The sequence below is a fragment of the Pristiophorus japonicus genome, chromosome 7, assembly GCF_044704955.1.
Source record: "Pristiophorus japonicus isolate sPriJap1 chromosome 7, sPriJap1.hap1, whole genome shotgun sequence".
Taxonomy (NCBI): Eukaryota; Metazoa; Chordata; class Chondrichthyes; family Pristiophoridae; genus Pristiophorus; species Pristiophorus japonicus.
In genome coordinates, this window is record NC_091983.1 from 66,677,462 (window position 1) to 66,704,339 (window position 26,878).

The 26,878-nt window shown below is 41.7% G+C and overlaps 1 protein-coding gene across 1 annotated transcript in view; it reads right to left on the reverse strand.

The window, feature by feature from the left end:
* nbas (NBAS subunit of NRZ tethering complex) overlaps positions 1 to 26,878 on the reverse strand; it is a 357,427-nt gene that overhangs the window by 145,587 nt on the left and 184,962 nt on the right. Inside the window, exons 31-33 of the mRNA XM_070885013.1 lie at positions 21,016 to 21,128; positions 13,928 to 14,041; positions 13,238 to 13,351 (exon numbers count right to left, since the gene is read on the reverse strand). Of these exons, the coding sequence (XP_070741114.1) occupies positions 13,238 to 13,351; positions 13,928 to 14,041; positions 21,016 to 21,128 (341 nt within the window). The remainder of the gene's footprint in view (positions 1 to 13,237; positions 13,352 to 13,927; positions 14,042 to 21,015; positions 21,129 to 26,878) is intronic.

The window sequence follows — 26,878 nt, forward strand, 5'->3', positions numbered from 1 at the left end:
GGCACTCTACTCTGAGCTCCGTCATGGCAAGCGAGCCCCAAGAGGGAAGAGAAAACGCTTCAAGGACACCCTCAAAGCCTCCCTGAAGAAAAATGTAACATCCCCACCGACTCTTGGGAATCCCTAGCACATGACCGCTTAAAGTAGAGAAGCAGCATTCGGGAAAGCATCGAACACCGAGTCTCTTCGTCGGGAGCATGTGGTAGTCAAGTACAAAGAGGAAGGAGCGTATGACAAACCAAGCACCCCACCCACCCGTCCCTTCAACCACCACCTGTGACAGAGTCTGTAGATTCCGTATTGGACTCATCAGCCACCTTAGAACTCATGTTAGTGTGGAAAGCCAGTCATCTTAGACTCCGCGGGACTGCCGAAGAAGTGAAGAAGAGAAGAAAGTCTTGTTTTGCAGCTTCACCAAGTTGTGATTTCATTTATAGGTACGCCTGGTGCTGCTCCTGGCATTGAGATCTCATTGAAACATACAAAATTCTTAAGGGCTCGACAGGGTAGATGCAGGGAGGATGTTTCTCCTGGCTGAGGAATCTAGAATCAGGGATCAGTGTCTTAGAATAAGGGGTTGGCCATTTGGGACTGAGAAGAGGAGAAATTACTTCACTCAGAGAGTGGTGAATCTTCGGAATGTTCTATCCCAGAGCGCTGTGGATGCTCCATTGTTGAATATATTCAAGACAGAGATTGCTGGATTTTTAAATATTAAGGGAATCAAGGGATACAGGGATAGTGCAGGAAAGTAGAGTTGAGGTAGAAGATCAGCTATGATCTTACAGACTCGAGGGGCTGAATGGCCTACCCCTGCTTCTTATATTCTTATGCTCTTTTACTGTTCAATGAACCAGAATGGGTCCCCTGCCTTGATGGCAATGGCAGAGGGAGGGATATGCCAAGCCATGAGATTACAAATTGTGGTTGAATACAATTCTGTTGCTGCTGTTGGCCCACAGCGCTTCATGGATGCCCAGTTTTGAGCTGCAAGATCTGTTCTGAATCTATCCCTTTTGTCACAGAGGTAGTGCCACACAACACGATGGAGGGTGTCCTCCGTGTGAAGACGAGACTTCATTTCCACAAGGACTGCGTGGTGGTCACTCTTCCCAATCGTGTCATGGACAGATGCATTTGTTATAGGTAGATTCACGAGAATGAGTTTAAGTAGGTTTTTCCTCATGTCGGTTCTCTCACTACCTGTCGCAGGCCCAGTCTGGCAGCTATGTCCATCAGGACTTGGCCAGCTCGGTTAGTAGTGGTGCTACCGAGCCACTCTTGGTGATGGACATTTAAGTCCCCCACCCGCAGTATATTGTTTGCCCTTGCTATCCTCAGTGCTTCTTCCAAGTGGTGTTCAACATGGAGGAGTACTGATTCATCAGCTGAGGGAGGCTGGTAGGTAGTAATCAGCAGGAGGTTTACTTGCCTATGCTTTGAGATTTCATGGGGTCCGGAGTCAATGTTGAGGACTCACATGGACACTCCCTCCCGACTGAATACCACTATGCCGCCACCTCTGGTGGGTCTGTCCTTCCGGTGGGACACGACATATCCAGGGATGGTGATGGAGGAGTCTGGGACATTGGCTAAAAGTTATGATTCTGTGAGTATGACAATGTCAGGCTTTTGCTTAACGAGTCTGTGGGACAGCCCTCCCAATATTGGCACAAGTCCTCAGATGTTAGTGAGGAGGACTTGGTGTGCCTTTGTCATGTCCGGAACCTAGTTCAAGGCTGGATATTCCATCCCATTTTTTTCTTATTATACTTCTTTATAGCAGTTTGGTACAACTGAGTGACGTGCTCGGCCATTTCAGAGGGCAGTTATGAGTCAACCACAGAAGAATTCTCTATCACAGAAAGTTGTTGAGGCCAATTCACTAAATATATTCAAAAAGGAGTTAGATGCAGTCCTTACTACTAGGGGGATCAAGGCGAGAAAGCAGGAATGGGATACTGAAGTTGCATGTTCAGCCATGAACTCATTGTATGGCGGTGCAGGTTCGAAGGGCCGAATGGCCTACTCCTGCACCTATTTTTAATGTTTCTATAACTATATTGCTGTGGAGTCACATATAGGCCAGACCGGGTAAGGACGAAGGAATTCTTTCCCTAAAGGAAGTTAGTGAACCAGGTTTTCTTTTACGACAATCCTGGTCACCATAACTGATCCTAGCTTTTCATTCCAGATTTATTTAATTAATTGAATTTAAATTCCCTAGCTGCCGTATTGGGATTTAAACTCATGTCTCTGGATCATTTGTTCAGGCCTCTGGATTACTAGTCCATTAACATAACCACAATGCTACCGTACCCATGTAAACAGAACCCAACACAATTCCTCCTGAAACAATATGGTTATTCTTGGAGGAAGAAGAATGGCCAATTTATGTGGTATGCTTCAAAACAGAACTGTGGGGAAGACATTTAAAAAGGAGATCCAAGTGTTACAGAAAACTGAGAAAAAAAGATGCTAAGTAAAAATGTTTTTTTTTTAAAAAAAGTAACAGAAGTCCAAATCAAAAAATATGCAATGCACTTTTTAGGGAATAAAAGGACAATATTAAAACCTAAAGGGTTATAGTAAGCATTGTATTTCTGCCTCTCCCAGGAGATTGGGGCACCGGTCAGAGGAGGCAGGCCAACTGTGTACTTGGCCACACCAGGTCTGTATAGGTCAGGCTCAACAGATTTTGGCGCACTTTTTCAGTCCTTTACATATATTTGTATGCATGCTCATATAAAGGAAAACAAAGATTGAGCAAATGAACAGAAATGGAGATAGAAGAAAATTTGGAAAAACAAAAAAGGTGATTTAGAAGCACAGTTGGGATGAATATAAACTATCAGAAAATAAAAATTCCTTTGTAATGAGACACTAAAAAGTGTAAGGATGAAAAGTTAATATTGTGAAACCTTTTTTAAAAAATTCTGTATTACTATAGAACATAGTATGTGAGGAAAACACAAAGGACAGAGCTGATTGAGCTTAAAGTCCAAGGGCTGGATTTTCATATTTTGTGATTTCGGGTCGGTAATGGTGGCCTGGAAAAAGTTTGTGTCCTCGTCTGCACATTTCGGCAAAAAAACAGGTTCCATAATCGGGGATGCAAAATCAGGCGTTACATAAGGATGTTTTTGCACTCCAGCCGAAAATCGTGGCATTAAAAGAGTTTGACATTTCACGCATGCGCAGATGCGATTCAATTTTCCCGGGCGCAGGCAGTACTTTAGGGCGTGGCGGTTTCCTTCGTGCATGCGCAGATGACTAGACCCACTTCAAACACAGTGGGAGAGAGAGCGCAGCAAGAAGGCAGGCAGTTTGCTAGGCGATTCTCTCCAGGAACAGCTAAGGCCTTATTGCAGGCCATCGAGAGGTGGTCTGCACTCCATCTGGTTTGGGGAACGAGGCCAGCATCTTTATAAGAATCTGGAAGGAGATTGCCCAGGAGGTGTCAGTGGCAGACACGGTGGCCAGAACTGGCAAACACTGCTGCATGAAGTTCAATGACCTCACGAGGATCATCAGGGTGTGTACCCTTCACATTTATGTAGACCTGCCATGCTTGCAAGGTCACAGTCTCACACATTTTATGGAGCTGCCCCTTCTCATGTATTACAGGCCATGGTGTGGGTTCTTGAATCCAGCAGAAAGCTGAAGCTCACTTCTCCAGCCATTTCCTCTGCATTCAAGATGCACATACCCTCTTATTCCCGAATCATCGTCAAGCCTCCTTGTACTCCACTCCCACTGTTGACGTGTTTTTCAAACATCACCCTGAGCCACTATGCTACCTGCCTCTCACCTCCTCACAGTCTTTGAAAACCTCAGTCACTAGCCACACAGATTGAACTGAAGACATCATCACATCCACACAGTGGCAGCTATTGAACTATAGAAGGCACATGTGGCACAAGAGGAGGTGGACCCTTACTGAACCCTCCTTCTTGCTCTTATTGCAGGCCAAGCTTTCCCATAATAGAAGAGAGCAATGCCAAACAGGAGGTGGACAGCCAGAGCTTAGAGGTCAAGCAGTGAGTATCAGCCCTCATGGGCATCTGGGTTCACACAGTGGCCGGGGCGATGCCCAGCCCCCTTCGGGTAGTGAGGGTATATGAATGGATTTTGCAACTGATGTGATTTCTTTAACCCCTAATATTAAGTGGCCTAGCCCCTTTACATGTACATGTCCAATGCCGCCTTCTTTCTATCAACCTGCCCCCTCCCCTGCTGCTAACCACATGTCTGTTGTTTCCTACATAAAGATGAGCAGCCAAAAGAGGCCAGCCTTCCTGTGAGCCATCTACCATCTGGCCACGGGGGAGATGAAGAAGACGGGGATGAGAGTCTACTGCCTGAGTGTCAGAGCCCAGCAGTTGCACTTTGATCCTTTGCCACTGGTGTCATGTGTATCATTCTAAAGTTCACCAGAGATATGCCTTTATGGTGGCACATAACGTGGCCAGTATTAAGATGCATCCCTCAGCTTGCTCCATTCAAGCAAACCAGTCCATTATGAGCTGGTGCTCACAAGGCCACGTGTGTGCAGTCAATGGTTCCTTGAACCCTTGGGAAGCCCGCAATTCTGCCAAATCCACATACCTGATCATTCTGGCTGTTCCTGCGAATTGGGAACTTTATGAAGTCCATTCTGCAGGTGTACAGAGCCTTTGTGATGTGGTGAATGCAGCGATGTGCAGCATATTGAGAGATGCTGCATATATCCCCTGCTGCTGCCTAGAAGGAGCTGGAGGCATAGAAGGCCAGTGCCAAAGTCACCTTCACTGCGACGGGCAGCGCAGTCCTGTTGGCACTGTAAGGCTGTAGGTCAGCCTGTAGGAGATGGCATATCTCTGTCAGCACTTCCTTTCGAAAGTGCAGCCACCTCACACACTGCTCACTCAGAGAACTGGAGGTAATGGCGTTGGTGGCCTGTAAACCCGTGCAGGTAAGCCCTCCTCCCCAGATGTCTTCGGTCTCTCTTCATCCACAGACTGACAAAGCCAAGAGCCCTTCTTCTAGCTTGACGCCGCCTGGCAATAGCATGGAGCATGACATGTTGGCGAACTAGTAATGCCCCATTTAATTCTCTCACTGACGTCGTAAGGGCACTGTAATGGCAGCTTTCAAGTTGGAGCTTGACGCAGCATGCAGTGCGCAACTGATGCAGTCAATGTGACCTGCGATGTAGGATCTTCCTCCGTCCATTTAAATACGCCATCAATACCACCTGCTGCACCCTGGGAAGGCCTGCTTTTTCAGGCGTTTCCTGGAGCGGGCGTATGAGGCGTTAGAGCTTAATTTTGCATTTGGGGTGCTAGCGGAGCGTTGCACGACAATTGACTTCATGATCTCAGTGAAACTAGAGGGCGGGGCGGTAAGTTTTTGCACCGCCGCAAACCATGAGCCGAATTTGCCGACTGGGCAGTAAAAGCTGGATGCCAGCCGTAACGCCTAGAAACACCCTTTACCTCCGGGGCGCTAACAGAAGCTCAAACAAGCCAAACATCCAGCCCCATGAATATTATCTCTTGTTTCAGCCCTTTTCTAGGTCTTGCTATTGATATTCATTATTCTTGCTACTTACATAGAAACATAGAAATCTACAGTGCAGAAGGAGGCCATTTTGGCCCATTGTGTCCGCGCCGGCCGACAAAGAGCCACACGGCCCTCGGTCAGCAGCCCTGAAGGTTACATATAAACCTATGAACAATTTCGGAAAGGTAAAGAGCATCCAGCCGAACACCAGTCTGCCCCACGCAACGGCGATACCCCATGCATCACAACATTTTACACTCCACCCCAATCGGAGTCATGCCATCTCCTGGGAGAGGCAAAAAAAGGGATAAAAACCCAGGTCAACTGGGGAAAAAAAATCTGGGAAAATTCCTCTCCGATCCATCCAGGCGATCGAAACTAGTCCAGGAGATCACTCTGGCCGTATTAGATTCCCTGAAGTACTTAGCATCATATCTGTGCCAGCCAACAAGAGATTATCCAGTCTAATCCCACTTACCAGCTCTAGGTCCATGCCCATCCAAGCACCTTTTAAATGTGCTGAGGGTTTCTGCCTCTACTACCCTTCCAGGCAGTGATGTCCAGACCCCCACAACCATCTACGTGAAGAAGTTTCCCCTCAAATCACCTCTAAACATTCCACCAACCACTTTAAAACTATGCCCCTTGTAATTGACCCCTCCACCAAGGGATATAGGCCCTTGCTATCCACTATATGGCCATATAGCCCGCATGCCTAACACAACTCTCCCAAAACAAGCACTCTACTCGGAGGTCCGACATGGCAAGCGATCCCCGGGTGGGCAGAGGAAATACTTCAAGGATACCCTCAAAGCCTCCTTGAAAAGATCTAACATCCCCAACAACAACTGGGAGTTCCTGGCCCAGGACTGCCCAAAGTGGAGGGAAAGCATGCGGGAAGGAGCTGAACACCTCGAGTCTCTTCGCCGAGAGCAAGCTAAAGCCAAGTGTCACCACCGGAAGGAGCGCGTGGCAACCCAGGCACCTCACCGACCTGTTCCTTCAACCACCTTTTGTCCCACCTGTGACAGAGACTGCAGGTCCCGCACTGGACTCTTCAGTCATTTGAGAACTCATTTCTAGAGTGGAAGCAAGGCATCCTCGGCCCCAAGGGACTGCCGATGATGATGATATCCAGGCCCCTCAAAATTTTATACACCTCAATGAGGTCTCCTCTCCGCCTCCTCTGTTCCAAGGAGAACAAACACAGGCTATCCAATCTGCCCTCATAGCTAAGATTCTCCATCCCAGGCAGCATCCTTGTAAATCTCCTTACATTTAGAGCAATCCCTAGAATTCTGGTCAACAACCCACAGAAGAAATTCCAAACGATTGGTTAGGAAGGTAGGCAAGTCAAGTGCTGATGAGGAAAATATATAAATATATAGTTATCGGTCGTACTGAATTTGGGTCGAGAACCAGAGAAGACATATTTAAGCTGATTGGCAAAAGAACCAAAGGCAAGGCAAGGCAAGAAAAAACTTTTTTTTACGCAGCGAGTGGTTGGGTTCTGGAATGCACTGCCTGTAAGGGTGGTGGGGGCAGACTCAATCTTGTCTTTCAAAAAGGAGTTGGATAAGTATCTGAAGGAAAAAGATTGCAGGGCTGCGGGGAAAGGACAGGGGAGTGGGACTCGCTGAGAGTCGGCACGGGCTCAACAGGCCAAATGGTCGCCTTCCGTGCTGTAATATACAGCAAAAAATGCTGTAACATGGATCTGCTGAAATCTAGGCCAACATTCAACGTGATGGATGCACTACTAAAGGTGAAATATTCATGTTTATTAAGTATGGAATTACTTATGGATGCTGGATGGGAATAGTGGTTGCATGATTCTGCACCAGTTTGCCTTTTGAAACATCTGACTAGCATAATTCTCTCTAATCCAGCAGCTGAAGAAGCTTGGTTAGGCCTCCAGGTACTTACCAGGTTTTGTTTATTTAATAGAATAGTTTAAGTACCATCCAGCTTGTATAATCTATTGCCAGATGAAGCTGAGATTAAATATCGCTTCATTGTAGCAACAGGAGAGCTCCTTGACCCACTTCATTAGGTTTCCAGTTATCCAACATTCTGCACAGTACTTGACAATGAAAGGTAATTTACACACTGTGGAGTCTCTTTAAAAGCAATTTGTTTCAACTTCTCAACTCACCCTGTAACTAAGCTGCTGTGTGGATAGCCATTTTATTTTAACCACCAATAAACTTTCCCATGCTGGTCCACAGTTTTATTTTTTGGTGAGGCAATGTGACCCAATGAAGATTTTGAAAAATATAAATGTGTAATTGAAAAAAAGTATCCTCATTTGGATTTGTACCAATTCTCATTTCATAGGAATTGAGAAAAGGATGGCTCCATTTTAAGTAATGTTCAATTCTCACATCCAGCCTTTTAGACCGTGGGCCAAAGCCTGTTTGCTTGCCTAGATTTTGTGTTCCTTTGGGCTCAAATTTGGCCCACCCCTTTTTTCGCCGCACTTACTGGAGATGTGCCGCTTTACTCAGTTGATAAGTGCGCCGAAAAAAATCGCTCCCCACTTTGGCCGCCGTGCAGCCTCTCCTCGGTCACCGTGCAGCGTGGCCAGTCGAGTCGGAGGCGGAGCCAGCGTCCTGCGCTGAAAACAGTGCCGGGACATCTGCACATGTGCAGTGGAGTGTCTGCGCATGCACAGTAGCTCCTCGCCCCCAGCCTCTCTGTGTGCATGCTGCAGCCGCTGTATGTTTGGGACCCGATGCCTGCCCCTAGCCCTGGCCGAGTGGCCTCCCGGTGCGATCGACCTCAGGTTTGAAATTTTATGCACTGTAGCTATTTTTGAACTTTCTTAATGGCTTGTCATTTTCCTGGACTTTGATATTTTGAAAAAATTATGTAAATATGTTTTGTCTCTTGTGAATAGTGGTGACCATTTGTTAAGTCTATTCACCTGGTACTATTGTGAAAGAACAACATAAGTGACGGAGGAACAGAGAGAATATCTTATTTATTGAAGTAGACTTTAATTAGGTAATATGGGTTCAATTTTGGCCCAGTATAATCATTGCAAACAAATAGTTGTTTAAATTAGTTGTGCGATTCAACTATCTTTTACTACTTTTATTTTTATAGTTTAAGCTTCCATGAATGCTTCTGCTGTATAGTAAATTAACTTTGCGAAGTTTGTCATATGATGTCCTGTATAGCTGTTTGATCCTATTCACATTGTTTAGTCAAGTCATTAAGTTCTGCTGGTCTCCGATGTACTACCTGCGCTGATTTCTTAACTCTCCGCAAGGGTTTTCTATGCTGGCCGAAGTAGATTTGGAGTAACTATTAGCTGGCCAAAGTGGCCTAAATGGCCAAAACGGCCAAAACTGGCATAGGTGGCTGCTAACGCCCCTTTTTGAGAAAAAAAACTAAACAAAAAAAATCCTAACTAATTCACTTACACTGGCGCAAATTGAATGTGCAAAATGGGGATTTTTAAGATACTCCAGAAAAATCAAGTTGCTCCAAAAAAAACAGAACTCTTGGCCAAAATTGAGCTCTTTATCTCCATGAGGGAAGTACCTAGAACCATGCTAAATATGTTAAACATATGTATCTGAAGCAAAAACCAAATAGTCCCATATCTGAAAATGGAGTGTTACCGAGAAATGGGCAAGAACAAAGAAAAACATAAAAATGGTTGCTATGGACATGCTTTTCCCGAGCAACGGTGACATATCAGTGCTCCTGCTAAATTCTAATCATGGATAGTGTAAGAATTGGTAAAAAGAAGTATTACTGAGGACATCTGAGGTCTGGACGCAATATCTGGTGCAGTTATACATCTGAGTTTTGTTTTCATATGAGTTGCTAAGAAAGAAATCGACCAAAGCAACCATTTATTTCATATGCACTTATTGACATTTCAGACGGATACCCACACTCATTTGTCAACCATATAATTATAGTAATAAAAGTAATAGTATTGATTTTTTTTTTTAAAGATAGAAGTACTAATTAAAAAACAGATCTGAAAAAAAGTCCTAAATGGCTTACTCCTTATCCTTAGACTGTGATCCCTGGTTCTGGACTTCCCCAACATTGGGAACATTCTTCCTGCATCGAACCTGTCTAAACCCGTCAGAATTTTAAACATTTCTATGAGATCCCCTCTCATTCTTCTGAACTCCAGTGTGGCCTCACCAAGGCCCTGTACAACTGTAGTAACACCTCCCTGCCCCTGTACTCAAATCCCCTCGCTATGAAGGCCAACATGCCATTTGCTTTCTTAACCGCCTGCTGTACCTGCATGCCAATCTTCAATGACTGATGTACCATGACACCCAGGTCTCGTTGCACCTCCCCTTTTCCTAATCTGTCACCATTCAGATAATAGTCTGTCTCTCTGTTTTACCACCAAAGTGGATAACCTCACATTTATCGACATTATACTTCATCTGCCATGCATTTGCCCACTCACCTAACCTATCCAAGTCACTCTGCAGCCTCATAGCATCCTCCTCGCAGCTCACACTGCCACCCAACTTAGTGTCAGCCGCAAATTTGGAGATACTACATTTAATCCCCTCGTCTAAATCATTAATGTACAATGTAAACAGCTGTGGCCCCAGCACAGAATTTTGCGGTACCCCATTAGTCACTGCCTGCCATTCTGAAAAGTATCCATTTACTCCTACTCTTTGCTTCCTGTCTCAATCCACGTTAGCACACTACCCCCAATCCCATGTGCTTTAACTTTGCACATTAATCTCTTGTTTGGGACCTTGTCGAAAGCCTTCTGAAAGTCCAAATATACCACATCAACTGGTTCCCCCTTGTCCACTCTACTGGAAACATCCTCAAAAAATTCCAGAAGACATCAGTATCAGGACTGCTTATGATGATATGCTCACTGGAACTGGCAGGAAATGCGCTGTGAAGCAGTAGTCATGTGTCGACTTCTTCCTGCTTGGGAGAACAGTGCTGGGATTGGTACCACCTCCAGATTGGTTTTGCTCTCATTCTGACGTATAGTATGACACTGACTTCCATGACCAACAAAGATTGTTATATTATCAATAATCTCCTTTGCAGACATGCACCATCAGAGGAACTGGAGAATATTTTCCTTGTTGTCGCCGCAAGACAAAAATTTTGCCCACTGCTTTGGAATTTTCTGGTCAGGAGAAGATTTTGGTGATTTGTGTTCCTCCAACTGATCTCTGTCCCCTTTCACCACTTTTGATGTTGTTGGTCTTTTATCTGTCTGTAACAAAGTGGATTACTCTGGACTTATCCATCTTTGCTTGTCTCACAAGAACTTTCAGTACTTGGTCAGCAAACTGTCCAAATGTTGATTATGGTTTCATGACTTGAATCAATGCCATAGCATCCCACATCCATATTGAACCATTTGGGATCCCATCAATGGTAGGGTGTGGGTTGACTGACTCCTTGAGAAAGTGCAAGAGCATGGCTTTGTTTGTCTTGCTTCTTCTTGGCTCTGGCGATCTTGGATTTATCAGTGAAATGCTTGTAGCACTGCCGATGCTATCCAATTGAATGTGGGATTGCTGCGAGTCTTTTGCTGCAATAACCAGCTCCAGATTTATACTTTCGATGGCATTCTCTGCAATTTCAGCTTCTCCAGTTCCAGTAAATTTCCACTGATGAACACTCATGAAAAGTTTATCCAGCTAGAGCTAAAAAATTATGGTGCCTTTGGCTCCCACAACTACGTGCATGCAGCATGCCATTGTTTCGATGCATGCAGTCACTGACTCTAATCTAGTAGAGATCATGATTGGCTGATTTTGCGGTACTGACAAATAGAGCAGTTGTGTTTGGTCATTTAAGTAACTCGCAATTACATCATCACTGGGTTTTGATGAGATTTCTGCCTATTTGCTAATGAAAATTTCTGCAAAATGCTCACTTTTTGAAGATGGGAACATTGATTTTTGTGCTAAGTGGTCCCTAAACTAATATTGGTGTTAATATGAAGGACTTCCACAGGAGACTACGGAAATGCATTTTTTTTAGACTCGGCCCACGGTCTATCTGGACAGGAGACAACAACCAATAGAACTCTTTGATACTGTCGTTGAGTTGTACGGATAGAGAAGGATTTTCAGAAGACAATTGAGAACATTTTACACAAATGATAATTAGCTAAAATTAAGGCACATGGAATTGGCAGCAATTTCGTGGCATTTACAGCAAACTAGTTGAGAGCTAGGAGGTAGAGTGAACAAAAAGGACATTGCTGGATTGACGGAATGACATGGTGCTAGGATCACATATTTTCATTCTATATATAAATGACTTGGATTTGAAAATAGAGGGGAGTCTTCTGACAAATGTATTATTATTCAAAAGTGTATTTGGTTCATAAACAAATTTTAAACCTTCCTACATGTAGATTGAGATTTTGGAGTGACCAAACATGAAAATGTCTTGTAACAATAAATAATTTTCATTTACATTTATTTCAGAGGGTCATAAATCTTTGGAATTCTCTACCCCAAAGAGCTGTGGCGGCTGGGTCATGGAATATATTTAAGGTGGAGATAGACAGACTTTTGAACGATGAGAGAATCAAGGGTTATGGGGAGTGGGCAGGGAAGTGGAGCTGAGTCCATGATCAGATTAACCATTATCTTATTAAATGTTGGATCAGGCTCGAGGGGCCAAATGTCCTACTCCTGCTCCTATTTCTTATGTTCTTATGGCTTTATGTATTGAGTAATTGTGAATTTATGTTATGAATTTGTTGTAGGATCAGAAAAAGGACACACACATTTAATCCTCCTATTTAAGCACGATACAAAAGTTGGCCGTGTGGTTGATATTGAGGAAGGCAAAAAAGTGGCAAATGGAATTCAATCCACAGAAGTGTGAGATAATGCATTTAGAGAGGGCCAACAAGGAAAGGGAATACACAATAAATGATAGGATTCTGAGAAGTGTAGAGGAACAGAGGGACCTTGGAGTGCATGTCCACAGATCCCTGAAGGTAGCCGGCCAGGTAGATAAGGTGGTTGAGAAGGCATATGGGATACTTTCCTTTATTAGCCGAGGCACAGAATATAAGAGCAGGGAGGTTATGCTGGAACTGTATAAAACACTAGTTAGGCCACAACTAGAGTACTGCATACTGTTCTGGTCACCACATTACAGGAAGGATGTGATTGTACTGGAGAGTACAGAGGAGATTTACAAGAATGTTGACAAGACTGCAGAATTTTAGCTATGAAGAAAGATTGGACAGGCTGGGGTTGTTTACTTTGGAAAAGAGGAGGCTGAGGGGAGATTTAATTGCGGTTTATAAAATTATGAGGGGGTCTAGATAGAGTGGATAGGAATGATCTATTCCCCTTAGCAGAGAGGTCAATAACTAGGGGGCACAGATTTAAAGCAATTGGTAGAAGGATTAGAGGGAAGTTGAGGAGATGTTTTTTCACCCACAGTGTGGTGGAGGTCTCGAACTCACTGCCTGAAAGGGTAGTAGAGGCAGATACCCTTACCACATTAAAAAAGTACTTGGATATGCACTTGAAGTACTGTAATCTACAAGGCTACGGACCAAGAATTGGAAAGTGGGATTAGGCTGGTGGACTCTTTTTCAGCCGGCACAGTCACGATGGGCTGAATGGCCTCGTTCTGTGCCATAAATTTCTATGATTTTATGAGTACAAAACCAGTGCAATCAAAATAGAAAAGTTACCTGCAGACATCAGTTCTTGGCAATGGATACTGGCAGCTTTATAATCTTGGTACTGAAGGGTTTGGTCAGCCAGGATAACCAATACCTGTCCTTTCCGCTGTGCCTTATCCTGCCCTGTTTATATTTGAAAAATAAAGACAAAATAGCATAGACACTTAAATTAGCCTAACTGCAAGTGATCTGTTTTAAAATTAATAATCAACCAAAACATCTGTTGGAGATGATCTCATACTTTAAAATGACAAGATTAGCATAATAGTCAGATATTACATACTAATATTTAAAAAAAAACTCATTTAACAAATATAAAAATGTTTGTAAATAAATTCCAATACAAAACATCCTGTTTTCTCTTCATATCAGAATTTTCAAGCAGGAAAGCAACTTACTAGAAGTGTTATATTTCTCTCAACCATGAGCAGAATATGATTATTCCCTGACATTTAGGGCAAATACTATTAAAAAAATGTTTGAAATAAAAAGTTTCATTGAGATATAATCCCGAGTGTCCTATCTATGGATAATTCTTATTTCATTTTCATTATTTAAAAAAAAATCACCACAACTAATCAAGAGATACACGGAGAACCAAGTAAACAGATTTCTGTCCATAATCATTTGTACCTATAAAAAAAAACATTGAAATGTAATCTAATCTGATACAACAGATCACCAAGGACAAGCACTTACCTGCTACTCTAAGCAAATCTGCAAGCCCCAGGAGCTTTTTTGACTGTTTGTAGGCTGTCGGGCACTGAGTAATGCACTCTTTTATGAGTCGGAGTCGATCTGAGCACAAACGTACTATACAGAAGGAAGCAAAATGCCACTTTTTTATTACATTTCCAAAATCAAAAGAAGAGGAAAGCTTACTGCAATGAAAAATCATAAGAGTGTCTATACCTTAGCAATCTGTGCCCACCATAACTGTTGACAAACCTGTTCAATAAACTAAGCTGTTATGGCGAATATATATTATTTAAATGACATTTCTAGAGTTATTTTCTTTATACCTCAGTTTACCATATATTCCCAAAAGACTTTCAGCCCCATTCATCCTATGAGTAGTGGGGACTGATGAATAAGCCATGGGGCCTTCCATATCTGTTGATGCTATTCTACATTTAGTTATAGTCATAGAATGATGCAGTACAGAATGAGGCCATTCGACCCACTGTGCCTGTGCTGGCTCTTTGGTAGAGCTACCCAATTAGTCCCAATTCCCTGCGCTTTCCCCAAAGTCTTGCAATTTTTTCCCTTCAAGTGACTATCCAATTCCCTTTTGAAAGTTATTATTTAGCCTGCTTCCACCACCCTTTCACGCAGTGCATTCCAGATCATAACCACTTGCTGCGTAAAAAATGCTTTTCTCATGTCGGTTCTAGATCTTTTTCCAATTACCTTAAATCTGTGTCCTCTGCTTACTTACCCTTCTGCCTGTTGAAACGGTTTATTCTCATTTACTCTATCAAAACCCTTCATAATTTTGAACACCTAGCAGCTAATTGCCTCATCAGCGTTAAATTGAAGGGAATTTAGGGAGAAAATAGACTTGATATCAGAACTATCACTAGTAGTATGAATACATAGCTGCACACAGTCATCAAATTTATATGTCTAATCATTACAATTAAAGGATAGGCCATATCCAGACATATACTTAAGAAATTAAATTAGCTTGAAAGAACTAACACAAAAGGTTCCATAGACAAAGCTGGTATTTCCTTAATCTGTTTAATCATCACAATGTTCAGCATCAAATAATCTGGAAAACACATGCATGAACCACGGGGTTATGAAACTATACTACGACTGAACTCAGATTTCCTTAACAGTTAATGTTTCACATTTGTTTTTTTTCTTCCTTCCAAATTTAACTTTGCAGGCAATAAATCCACGAGGAGAGGCATAAAGGTGGTCCTAAGACACTACTCTTGATGCATGAACAGCTTTGATAAATTGAAAATCTCTGAATCAATTTATCAAGCTCTGAAGTTGTTCCCATATTCAAACCAGTTGCCTTATTTCTAATTCTCCTGCACCAATGGTTGCCACAATGTATTTTACCACAAACTGTATGAAAGATTACACTGTACATTCATTAATTGGTCTGGGCACTGTTTTATAACAGCTGGTTAGTTATGCTGACAAAGACATGTAGCAGCATTTGCAAAGTACATGGAAATTGCTTAAAATTTCTAATGGTTTCTCATGCAAGAAAAATCACAAGTCAACCATTTATTGAGCTCTTATTATGAACCACTGTGATATCAAACACTTTGGTCGAATAATTGTTGTTTTATGATTTAAAGCAAGTACATTTTCTTAACCAAAGAGAGAAAATTGAAAATAAAATAATTATTCCACATACATTAACATAAAACTCATGAATTTGAAATAAGCGCAAGTATTCCCATTTCAGCTTTGAAGGATAAATCTCGTTACCAATAATTATATTCTTCAGACTGTATGATTTGTGAAAAATCAAAACTTAGAAACAGTTAAAAATAAAACCAAAGTTAAACCATGCACTACAAATCATTTTAATACTTTTAACATGGAATCCAATTCTGAAATTAAGCCACGTGTAACAAAAATGTTTTTATGTATTCCTTGATAACAGAACTGTTCCGTGGATGAATCTTGATATCAATACGGGTTACAAATTATGGTTTATTTCTACATTCTTTGAACCAGTACCATTTGTCCAGTCTCAAATTTGACCCTAACAGTCTCAATTGTGAAGCGATTTAAGAGATTTGGCCCTGCATTTAGGCGTTAGCTGAAGTCAATACTAGAGCATTTGTTATGCATCTGTTTCACTGCAGTGGTGCAAGGGTCAAGGATGTCTCGGAGCGGGTGCAGGGCATTCTGGAGGGGGAGGGTGAATAGCCAGTTGTCGTGGTGCATATAGGTACCAACAATATAGGCAAAAAGCGAGATGAGGTGCTACAAGCTGAATTTAGGGACCTATGAGTTAAGTTAAAAAGTAGGACCTCAAAAGAAAAGATAGTAATCTCAGGATTGCTACCAGTGCCACGTGCTAGTCAGAGTAGAAATAGCAGGAGAGTTCAGATGAATATGTGGCTTGAGGAATGGTGCAAGAGGGAGGGATTCAAATTCCTGGGACATTGGAACCAGTTCTGGGGGAGATGGGACCAGTACAAACCGGATGGTCTGCACCTGGGTAGGACTGGAACCGATGTCCTAGGGGGAGTGTTTGCCAATGCTGTTGGGGAGGATTTAAACTAATAGGGCAGGGGGATGGGAACCTATGCAGGGAGACAGAGGGAAGTAAAATGGGGTCAGAAGCAAAACGTTTAAAGGAGCAAAGTAAAAGTGAAGGGCAAAAAAATCAAAGGCAAAAATCAAAAAGGGTCACATTACAACAATAATTCTAAAAGGACAAAGAGTGTTAAAAAAAACAAGCCTGAAGGCTCCGTGTCTCAATGCGATGAGCATTCATAATAAGGTGGATGAATTAAATGTGCAGATAGCTGTTAATGGATAAGATGTAATTGGGATTACGGAGACATGGCTTCAGGGTGACCAAGGCTGGGAACTCAACATCCAAGGGTCTTCAATATTCAGGAAAGATAGACAGAAAGGAAAAGGAGGTGGGGCAGCGTTGGTGGTTAAAGAGGAGATGAACACAACAGTAAGGAAGGACATTTGCATGGATGAGATGGAATCTGTATGGGTAGAGCTGCGGAACACCAAAAGGCAGAAAACGCTAGTGGGAGTTGTAGTGTATGAATAAAGAGTCTGACCAGATACTGAGAGCTCAAAGTAAAGTGCGACCGTAGTCTTTTATTGCAGGTCTCCAGAGTGCCTCTCCAGCCTGAGAGGCCTCCTTAAGTACAGGTGCTCCCAAGGGATTGTGATGCGTCATCATACGGTGTCGGGTGTGTATTGCAACAAGCTAATAAATCTGGGAAATTGCAACCGGTTGCTTATGCATCCAGAAGTCTGTCTAAGGCTAAGAGAGCCGACAGCATGATTGAAAAAGAAGCGTTAGCGTGTGTTTATGGGGTAAAGAAAATGCATCAATATCTGTTTGGGCTCAAATTTGAATTGGAAACTGACCAAAAGCAACTGATATCCCTCCTTTCGGAAAGCAAGGGGATAAATACGAATGCATCGGCCCGCATCCAGAGATGGGCGCTCACGTTGTCCGCTTACAACTACGCCATTCGGCACAGGCCAGGCACAGAAAAGATTAGTGAAGACAAATGTAGGTCTCTTACAGTCAGAATCAGGTGAATTTATAATGGGGAACAAAGAAATGGCAGACCAATTGAACAAATACTTTGGTTCTGTCTTTACTAAGGAAGACACAAATAACATTCCGGAAATATTAGGGGACCGAGGGTCTAGCGAAAAGGAGGAACTAAAGGAAATCCTTATTTGTCAGCAAATTGTGTTAGGGAAACTGATGGGAATGAAGGCCGATAAATCCCCAGGGTCGGATAGTCTGCATCCCAGAGTACTAAAGGAAGTGGCCCTAGAAATAGTGGATGCATTGGTGGTCATTTTCCAACATTCTGTAGAATCTGGATCAGTTCCTATGGACTGGAGGGTAGCTAATGTAACCCCACTTTTTAGAAAAAGATGGAGAGCAAACAGAGAATTATAGACCGGTCAGCCTGACATTGGTGGTGGGGAAAATGTTGGAATCAATTATTAAAGATGTAATAGCAGCGCATTTGGAAAGCAATGACAGGATCGGTCCAAGTCGGCATGGATTTATGAAAGGGAAATCATGCTAGACAAATCTTCTAGAATTCTTTGAGGATGTAACTAGTAAACAAGTGGGAGCCAGTGGATGTCGTGTATTTAGACTTTCAAAAGGCTTTTGACAAGGTCCCACACAAGAGATTAGTGTGAAAAATTAAAGCACATGGTATGGGGGTAATGTACTGATGTGGATAGAGAACTGGTTGGCAGACAGGAAGCAAAGAGTCGGAATAAACGGGTCCTTTTCAGAATGGTAGGCAGTGACTAGTGGGGTACCACAAGGTTCAGTGCTGTGACCCCAGCTATTTACAATATACATTAATGATTTAGACAAAGGAATTGAATTTAATATCTCCAAGTTTGCAGATGACACTAAGCTGGGTGGCAGTGTGAGCTGTGAGGAGGATGCTAAGAGGCTGCAGGGTGACTTGGACAGGTTAGGTGAATGAGGAAATACATGGCAGATGCAGTATAATGTAGATAAATATGAGGTTATCCACTTTGGTGGTAAAAACAGCAAGGCAGATTATTTGAATGGTGACAGATTAGTAAAAGAGGAGGTGCAACAAGACCTGGGTGTCATGGTATATCAGTCATTGAAAGTTGGCATACAGGTACAGCAGACGGTGAAGAAGGCAAATGGCATGTTGACCTTCATAGCAAGAGGATTTGAGTATAGGAGCAGGGAGGTCTTACTACAGTTGGTGAGGCCACACCTTGAATATTGTGTATAGTTTTGGTCTCCTAATCTGAGGAAGGACATTCTTGCTATTGAGGGAGTGCAGCGAAGGTTCACCAGACTGATTCCCGGGATGGCTGGACTGACATATGAAGAAAGACTGGATCGACAGGGCCTGTATTCACTGGAGTTTAGAAGAATGAGAGGGGATCTCATAGAAACATATAAAATTCTGACGGGATTGGACAGGTTAGATGCAGGAAGAATGTTCCCAATGTTGGGGAAGTCCAGAACCAGGGGTCATAGTCTAAGGATAAGGGGTAAGCCATTTAGGACCAAGATGAGGAGAAACTTCCTCACTCAGAGACTTGTGGGCATGTGGAATTTTCTGCCACAGAAAGTTATTGAGGCCCGTTAGTTAGATATATTCAAAAGGGAGTTAGATGTGGCCCTTACGGCCAAAGGGATTAAGGGGTATGGAGAAAAAGCAGGAATGGGGTACTGAAGTGCATGATCCGTCATGATCATATTGAATGGTGGTGCAGGCTCGAAGGGCCGAATGGCCTACTCCTGCACCTATTTTCTATGTTTCTATGTTTTTGCCTTTCCCTCCCTTTAAACCTTGAACTAATTGGGATACTGGCAGATACTGATGGCGAACCTCATCAGCGTTGTGTTTTGATATTCCTGCTTCTGAAAACAGTTCAAGGGGCTGTTGTAATATTTTAGATTCAGATACTACTCAATATTCAAAACAAATAAAGAAGGGCCATGCTCTTACTGTTTCATGGAATTCCCTTATTATTCCGATGCTTAACGCAAAATTATTTTTTTTTTTGCTTTTTCCTCGTGTTACACAATTGAATTACTGTGTTTTGTGTAAACAGCTAGTGGGATGCAGTACAACATATTGATTTGATTTAAAATGCAATGCTGCTGAAGGTAGTCTCAACTGCTACTTTATTATATTTTGAATCAGTTATAGCAAAGAGAAGGAAGAAAAACTGTATTCAACACATTGTGTCCATACTTGGATACAAATCGCATAAATCAACACAATTACTGTATTGGCATTCATTGGGTGTACGATTGTCGAGTACAGCTTCCCCTTTGAAAATGTAATCCAAGTTTAAATTGCATTTCTGGTTCCTAAAGGACCTCAGCAAATAGAAATATGAGCACATAATCGGCCAGACTGGGTTCTGTGTTTAAAGTGTAAAAAGCATTTGTAGTGCATTATTTATTAACTGTGGCAATTTTGAACATAAATAAAATAAAACAGATAAGCACGATATTTACTGTATTTTAATGCCCCATGGCATTGAAAACAAGGCTAAATGTATTCTTCAGATGAAGTGAAATGGGAGTGGGGGATAAATGGACCAGGTCATGCAGACATAAGTCAGCATTTATTTTATATAATCCTTTGATTTTATATTGTTTCTAATTAAATAGAAAAACTTACAGCAGTTTGAGCATATCGAGGAGAGTCAAAAAGGAGGCACTACATTGCCACCATTGGCGAGAGAATGTAATTGCGGTGTGACAAGTTTGCATAGGGAAAAGGTTGACGAAACATAACACCAGGAAATAATGTTTTGCAGAGTGAAACGTCACTGATTTAAAAAATATATTATAAATTATATATCTATAATATATCAAAGGTCTTGCATATAGTGCATACTTCCTGTATGTGTCATGCTTATTTCCTGTAACACATCACCACCAGGTTTGCTCGTAAACCTACCTATGTATTATACTTATCTCAGAGTCTTTTAAGTTCCACCACCAAAGCTGCTGGCGCTGCGTTCCATAGCACAAACCACCTGAATTAGGGCCTGCAATCCCCGCGGTGGCCTATCCCCCTTCCTGCTCTGCCATCCTCCCACCAGTCCCTTCCTCCTACCCTGAACTTTGATTCCTGCACTTCACAGGCCTAAAATTATCCCAGTTAAAGCACATAAAGTGCTTAAACAGTTTAAAGCATCTTCCTAGTCGAGAAGCGTGGGATGGGATACCCTAAAAGATTACCCCATGACTAGACTATGGAATCCTTTTTATCGGTATCATTATTAAAGCTCAAACAGTGCTGACGCTGTAAGTATATTTAGTGTTGAAGAAACCTTTTTGTAAATCTTCTGGGGAGGGAAATTAAGGAAGGATTGCATTCTGTTTTCCTCCTTTCTCTACCCAACTATGTGTCTGTGCTTACCCCACCCCATTCCCTCTTACCTCCTTCTTGCACTGCCCAGCACGCTCCCCCACCACTTCCACTTAGTCTCTATTATTTTCCCTCACTTTCTTCCATGTGCTAAATTTGTTTTCAGCATAGTACCAATTACACATAAGCAAGCTCTTATACCTTGCATAGGCAAGATCCTCAAGTTGAAGTCCTCTAGCAGACTGAGAGCACTGATGAGGTCCAGCTCTTCTTGAATGACAGGGGGGCAGTCTGTGATGAGCTGTAAGCAGCACCTAATAAGATAATAAAGAATACCAAATGGCAGGTGAATCTCAACCATGCAGACAAGGTGACACAATCATTTTCCTTTACTATCAATCACTTTAATGACACAATTATGACTTCTCCAAGAGTATACGGTGAACTAAAGCTAAAGCTGTGTAAAGGAGTTCAGTGCAGAACCAGCTGCAAGTGTGATTTTTCTTGCTCCTAATTATTGCTGCAATAGATTCGAAGTATTAATTACAGAAATATTTCTAACTAACTTTCATATTAAAACTGCCCCTGCAGTTTGGGCCATTTAACCCAGACTTCCAAATCATTCATGTGTACTTGCTAAGATCTGAATAAATACAAATTTCTGTCAAAGCTGGGTACCTGTATAAGCAGTCACACGGATACCTGGAATAATGCGGAACAATTTTGATTTCATTTTAAACATCAAGGGGTGGAATTTCTGAATTTTCTTGTAAATTTGCAGCCAAATACAGGTGTAAGCCAGGTGTAAAGCAAATACTTGGCATAAAAGATTGAGGAAACTCGGGCGCCAAGAGTGATATGCCTGTAATAATGCTCCGCATGAATTCCTTTGCTCTTTTACGCTCATCTAGCGATCCATGCGCTCGAACATTTCACGGCTTATTATTATGGCTTTGCCCCCAGGCTAAGGCGCAGTAATTGCAAAGTTCCTGCAATTATGTTGGTTCAAGACGGGTGTAAAATTAAGTCCAGAATTTTAGGTGCAGAATCAGTGTAATTTTTTTCTCGTGTTTTATTGACTTTAAAAAAAAAAGATCCTCATTGAGACTTGGGGGCCGAAATTCAGGGTCTCAAAAATCGATTGGCCGCCACTTTGGGGTCAACTGGCCCGACTCGACCTAAATTCAGGTCAGGGATTTTTCGGCCGAGACACGATCCCGCCCAATTCTAATGACCGCTGAAAGTGAGTGGGGTGGACAATATTACAGAGGTGGAAATCGGTGGTTTGAGTTATGCCGCGGATATGTGGCCGGAACCTCATTTCAGGGTCAAATATGACACCGAGGTCATATAACAAGGTCTTGCATTTAGTATGTCACATACTAGGCACCACACATTGTTACATTTAATAAACACATTTTAAAAAAAAGACAGTAGTTGATTTGCAGTCAAATGTACAGCAATTAAAATTGTAATGTGCATGATCTCTGTAGTTTACAACTAACTGTAATTATCTGGTTGGCTTAGTGAGAACAACTGTGCAAGAGGGATTGGCAACATTAACAGGCAAACAGCACAAAAATACTCCAGGACCCCAGGCTACTCACATGCAATCCCATCCATGAAGAAGACATTAATTGGGTCTTGAACAAAAAAAAGTTAGCGATGCTCATCAAATTACATAGAGGGTGGGCACTATTGGAGCATGTGGAATGAAGGGAAATTAATTTGGTGCTTAGTAAAGATTTATACTTTGCATTGGTGTTTACCAAGGAAGAGAACATTTCCAAAGCTATGGTAAATGAGAAAGTTGCTGGGGTACTGGATGAGATAAAAATAGAAGAGGAGGTAATGGAAAGGCTTACAGCAGAGGGGCTAAGAAAACATTTGGTAGAGGTCATGAAAAATTTAGATAGAGTAAATAAAGAAAAACTGTTTCCAAAGGCTGAAGGGTTGATAACGAGAGGGCTTAGATTTATGATTGGCAAAATAAAGAGGTAACATGAGGAAAAACCTTTTACAGAACGAGTGGTTACGATTTGGAATAAATTACCTAATAGGGTGGTGGATACAAATTCAATAGTAGCCTTCAAAAGGGAACTGGATAAATATTTGAAGGAGAAAAAAATTGCAGACATATGAGGAAAGAGCAGGGGATTGGGTCTAACTGGATTGCTCTTTGAAAGAGCCGGCAGACTTGATGGTCTGAATTATCTTTCTGTGCTGTACTATTCTATGATTCTATGATTACAGCAAAGAAACAGGCAATTTAACCCAACTGATAAGACGGTATTTATACTCCACAAAAGCCTCCTCCCACTCAAATTACATCTTCCCATTCTGCCCCCATATCCCTCCTTCCTCATATATGCATCAAGCCTCCCCTTAAATATTCCAGAGAAAAGAGCCCCAGCCTATTCAATCTTTCCTGATAGTTGCAGCATCTTAATAATCATCCAATAATATCCTTGTAAATACTGAACGAGATTCAGAAATTGGAGATACAGTCTTAAAATTCACAGATGATACCAAATTGTGGAGTGTAGCTAATAATATGGGGGACTGCACCAAAATACAGGAAGACAGAAGCAGGTTTGCAGATTGAGCACATAAATGGCAAATTAAATTTAATATAGTGAGATGGTTCATTTTGGTAGGACAAATAAGGAGACCCCCTATTCTTTAGTAGGTTAGAAATAAATGAGTTAGAGGATCAAAGAGACATAAATCACTAAAAGTAGCAACACAAGTTGATAAGGAGTGCAAACAAAATACTAAAGTTCATTTCTAGCAGAATAGAATGTAAAAGCAAGAAGCAATGTTAAATTTATACAGAAACTTTGTAGTTATGGAGACCAGAATGGCACAGTACTCGAAGTGTCTTCTCAACAAAGTGCATGTTAAAGCATTTATATCTAATATTTAGGTTGGTGCTAGCTTATCTAATTCTGTTACTGTAGATAAAGGGTTGAAGACCAGCTTTACTCACAAAAACCTTAGCCCATCTTAACTCGTTACATTGTTTGACGATTAATCTGTTGGTCACTGGGCATTTTGCTTGAGTGAAGAGCTAAGTCACTCAATTCAAATACAAACATGCTGTGTTCATTGTGTAATTGGTTGGCAGCTTTTTAAAAATGCAACAGTTATTAAAATTCAAATAGGTTCAATAACTGTTTCATCGGTATATATTAACTGGTTTCTTTTCAAATTAGTGAGTTTGATCTCGATTTTAGAAGAGAAGATAGTCTGCTTAAACGTCAGAAGGTGGTTAGTAGAAGAAATATAACAATAAATAGTCAGCCTGGATTTCAAAAGGGAAAGTCTTGCCTTATTGAAATTTTGAAGAGGTAACAGAGAGTAGACAATGGTAATGCAGTAGATGTAATTTATCTAGATTTTCAAAACGCCTTCAATAAGGTACCCCATAATAGACTGATGAACAAGGTCAGAGAATGTGGAGTCAGGGGACAAGACAGAAAGCAGAGAGTAGAAGTAAAGTACAGCTATTCACAGTAGCAGGTGATCCACAAGGATCAGTGCTGGAAACATTGCTGTTCACAATTTACATTAACAATTTAGACTTTGGAATCAAGAACACAATTTCTAAATTTGTGGATGACACCAAATATGGGGGGGGGGGGGCGGTGGGGAGGAAAGAGAGAGTCAATACTGAGGAGGACTGCAACAAATTACAGGACATTAATAAACTTGCAGAATGGGCATATAATTAACAAATGAACTTCAACACAGATAAATGTGAGGTATTACATTTTGGTAGGAAGAATAGGGAGGTCACTTATTACTTGGAGGGTGCAATTCTAAGTGGGGTAGAGGAACAAAGAGGACAAATACACAAATCACTAAGTTGTGACACAGGTTAGCAAGGTCATAAAAAAACGCAAACCAAGCACGAGAGTTTATATCTAGAGGTATAGAATTGAAAAGTAGGGAAGTTATGCTAAACGTATCGAATCTTGGTTAGACCACACTTAGCGAGTATTACGTAAGTTCGGGTCACCGTATTATAAAAAGGATATCGAGGCACTGGGGAGGATGCAGAAAAGATTTACAAGGATGATACCAGAAGTTCTAGGGTATACACATCAGAAAATGGATAGACTGGGTCTCTTTTCTCTTGAAAAAAGGCTGAGGGGTAACCTAATAGAGGTTTATAAAATTATGAAAGGTTTTGATAGAGTGGATACGGAGAGAATGTTTCCACTTGTGGGAAGAGCATAACTAGAGGCCGTCAATTTAAGATAGTCACTAAAAAATCCAATAGGGAATTCAGAAGTAACTTCTTTACCCAAAGAGTGGTGAGAATGTGGAACTCGCTACCACAGGGAGTGGTTGAAGCGAAAAGTACAGATACATTTAAGGGGAGGCTGGACAAGAATATGAGGGAGAAGGGAATAAATATGAGGGAGAAGGGATTAGAGGGTTATGCTGATAGATTTAGATGAGGAAAGACGGGAGTAGAGGCTCAAGTTGAGCATAAACGCCAGCATGGACTGGTTGGGCCGAATGGCCTGTTTCTGTGCCATATATCCTAATACTATGTAAAATAGTTAACATGGATTTGAAAAGGGTACGTCTTGCTTGACCAACCTCATTGAATTCTTTGAAGTAGTAACAGAGACTAGACAAGGATAATGTAGTAGATGTAATATATTGAGACTCCAAAAGGTCTTCGATAAGGTACCACATACTAGACAAATGAATAAGGTCAGAGCATGAGGAGTCAGAGGACAAGTAGAAAAATGGATAGCTAGTTGGATGCAAGACAGAAAATAGAGAGTAGGCATAAAGGAAAGCTATTTAGACACTGTTGTTCACAATTTATATTAACTATTTAGACTTTGGAATCAGAAACACAATTTTTAAATTTGAGGATGACATTAAATTGGGAAGGATAGTCAATACTGAGGATGACTGCAACAAATTGCAAGACGACATTAATGAACTTGCAGAATGGGCTTATAATTGGCAAATAAATTCCAACATAGATAAGTGTGAGGTATTACATTTTGGTAAGCAAAATAAGGAAGTCACATATTACTTGAAAAATAAGAATCTAAATGGGGTAGAGGAGCAAAGGGATCGGAGTACAAATACACAAATCACTAAAAGTTGCCGCACAGGTCAATAAGGACATAACAAATGCAAACCAAGCGCTAGGGTTTATTTCTAGGGAAGAGAATTGAAAAGTAGGGAAGTTATGCTAAACGCATCGAACCTTGGTTAGATCACACTTGGGAGTATTGTGGTCAGTTCTGGTCGCACTATTATAAAAAGGATATAGCAGCACTGGGGAGGATGCAGAGAAGATTTACAAGGATGATACCAGAACTATGAGGTTACACCCACCAGGAAAGGATGGACAGACTGGGTTTCTTTTATCTTGAAAAAAGGCGGAGGCGTGCGTGACCTAATAAAGGTCTTTAAAATTATGAAAGGTTTTGATAGAGTAGACAGAAAGACAGTGTTTCCACTTATGGGGAAGAGTAAAACTAGAGACCAGCAATATAAGATAGTCACCAAGAAATCAAATAGGGAATTCAAGAGAAGCTTCTTTACGCAGAGAGTGGTGAGAATCTGGAACTCACTGCCACAGGGAGTGGTCAAGGTGAATCATATAGATGCAATTAAGAGGAAGCTAGATCAGCATATGAGGGAGAAGAGAATTGAGAGTTATCCTGATAGATTTAGATAAGGAAGGATGAGAATAGATTTGTGTAGAGCAGAAACGCTTGTAGCGCTGAATGGCCGATTGCTAGGCTGTATCTTCTATGTAATTCTATGTAGATAACTCCAATAGTTAATGAAATAATGGGAAAGATCACAATGTAAGAGAATTAATTGTAACACAGTTTGGAAAAATATTTACTTTCCTTCAGGTGATGAGCTAGCAAAAGCTTAACTACTCCTGCAAAATGTGTTATCATTGCTGCTATTTGTTGGTTCATTACCTTGGCATCCTATTTGACCCTGAACTGAGCTTCCGACCCTATATCCGCTCCATCACCAAGACGACCGACTTCTACCTCCGTAACATCGCCCG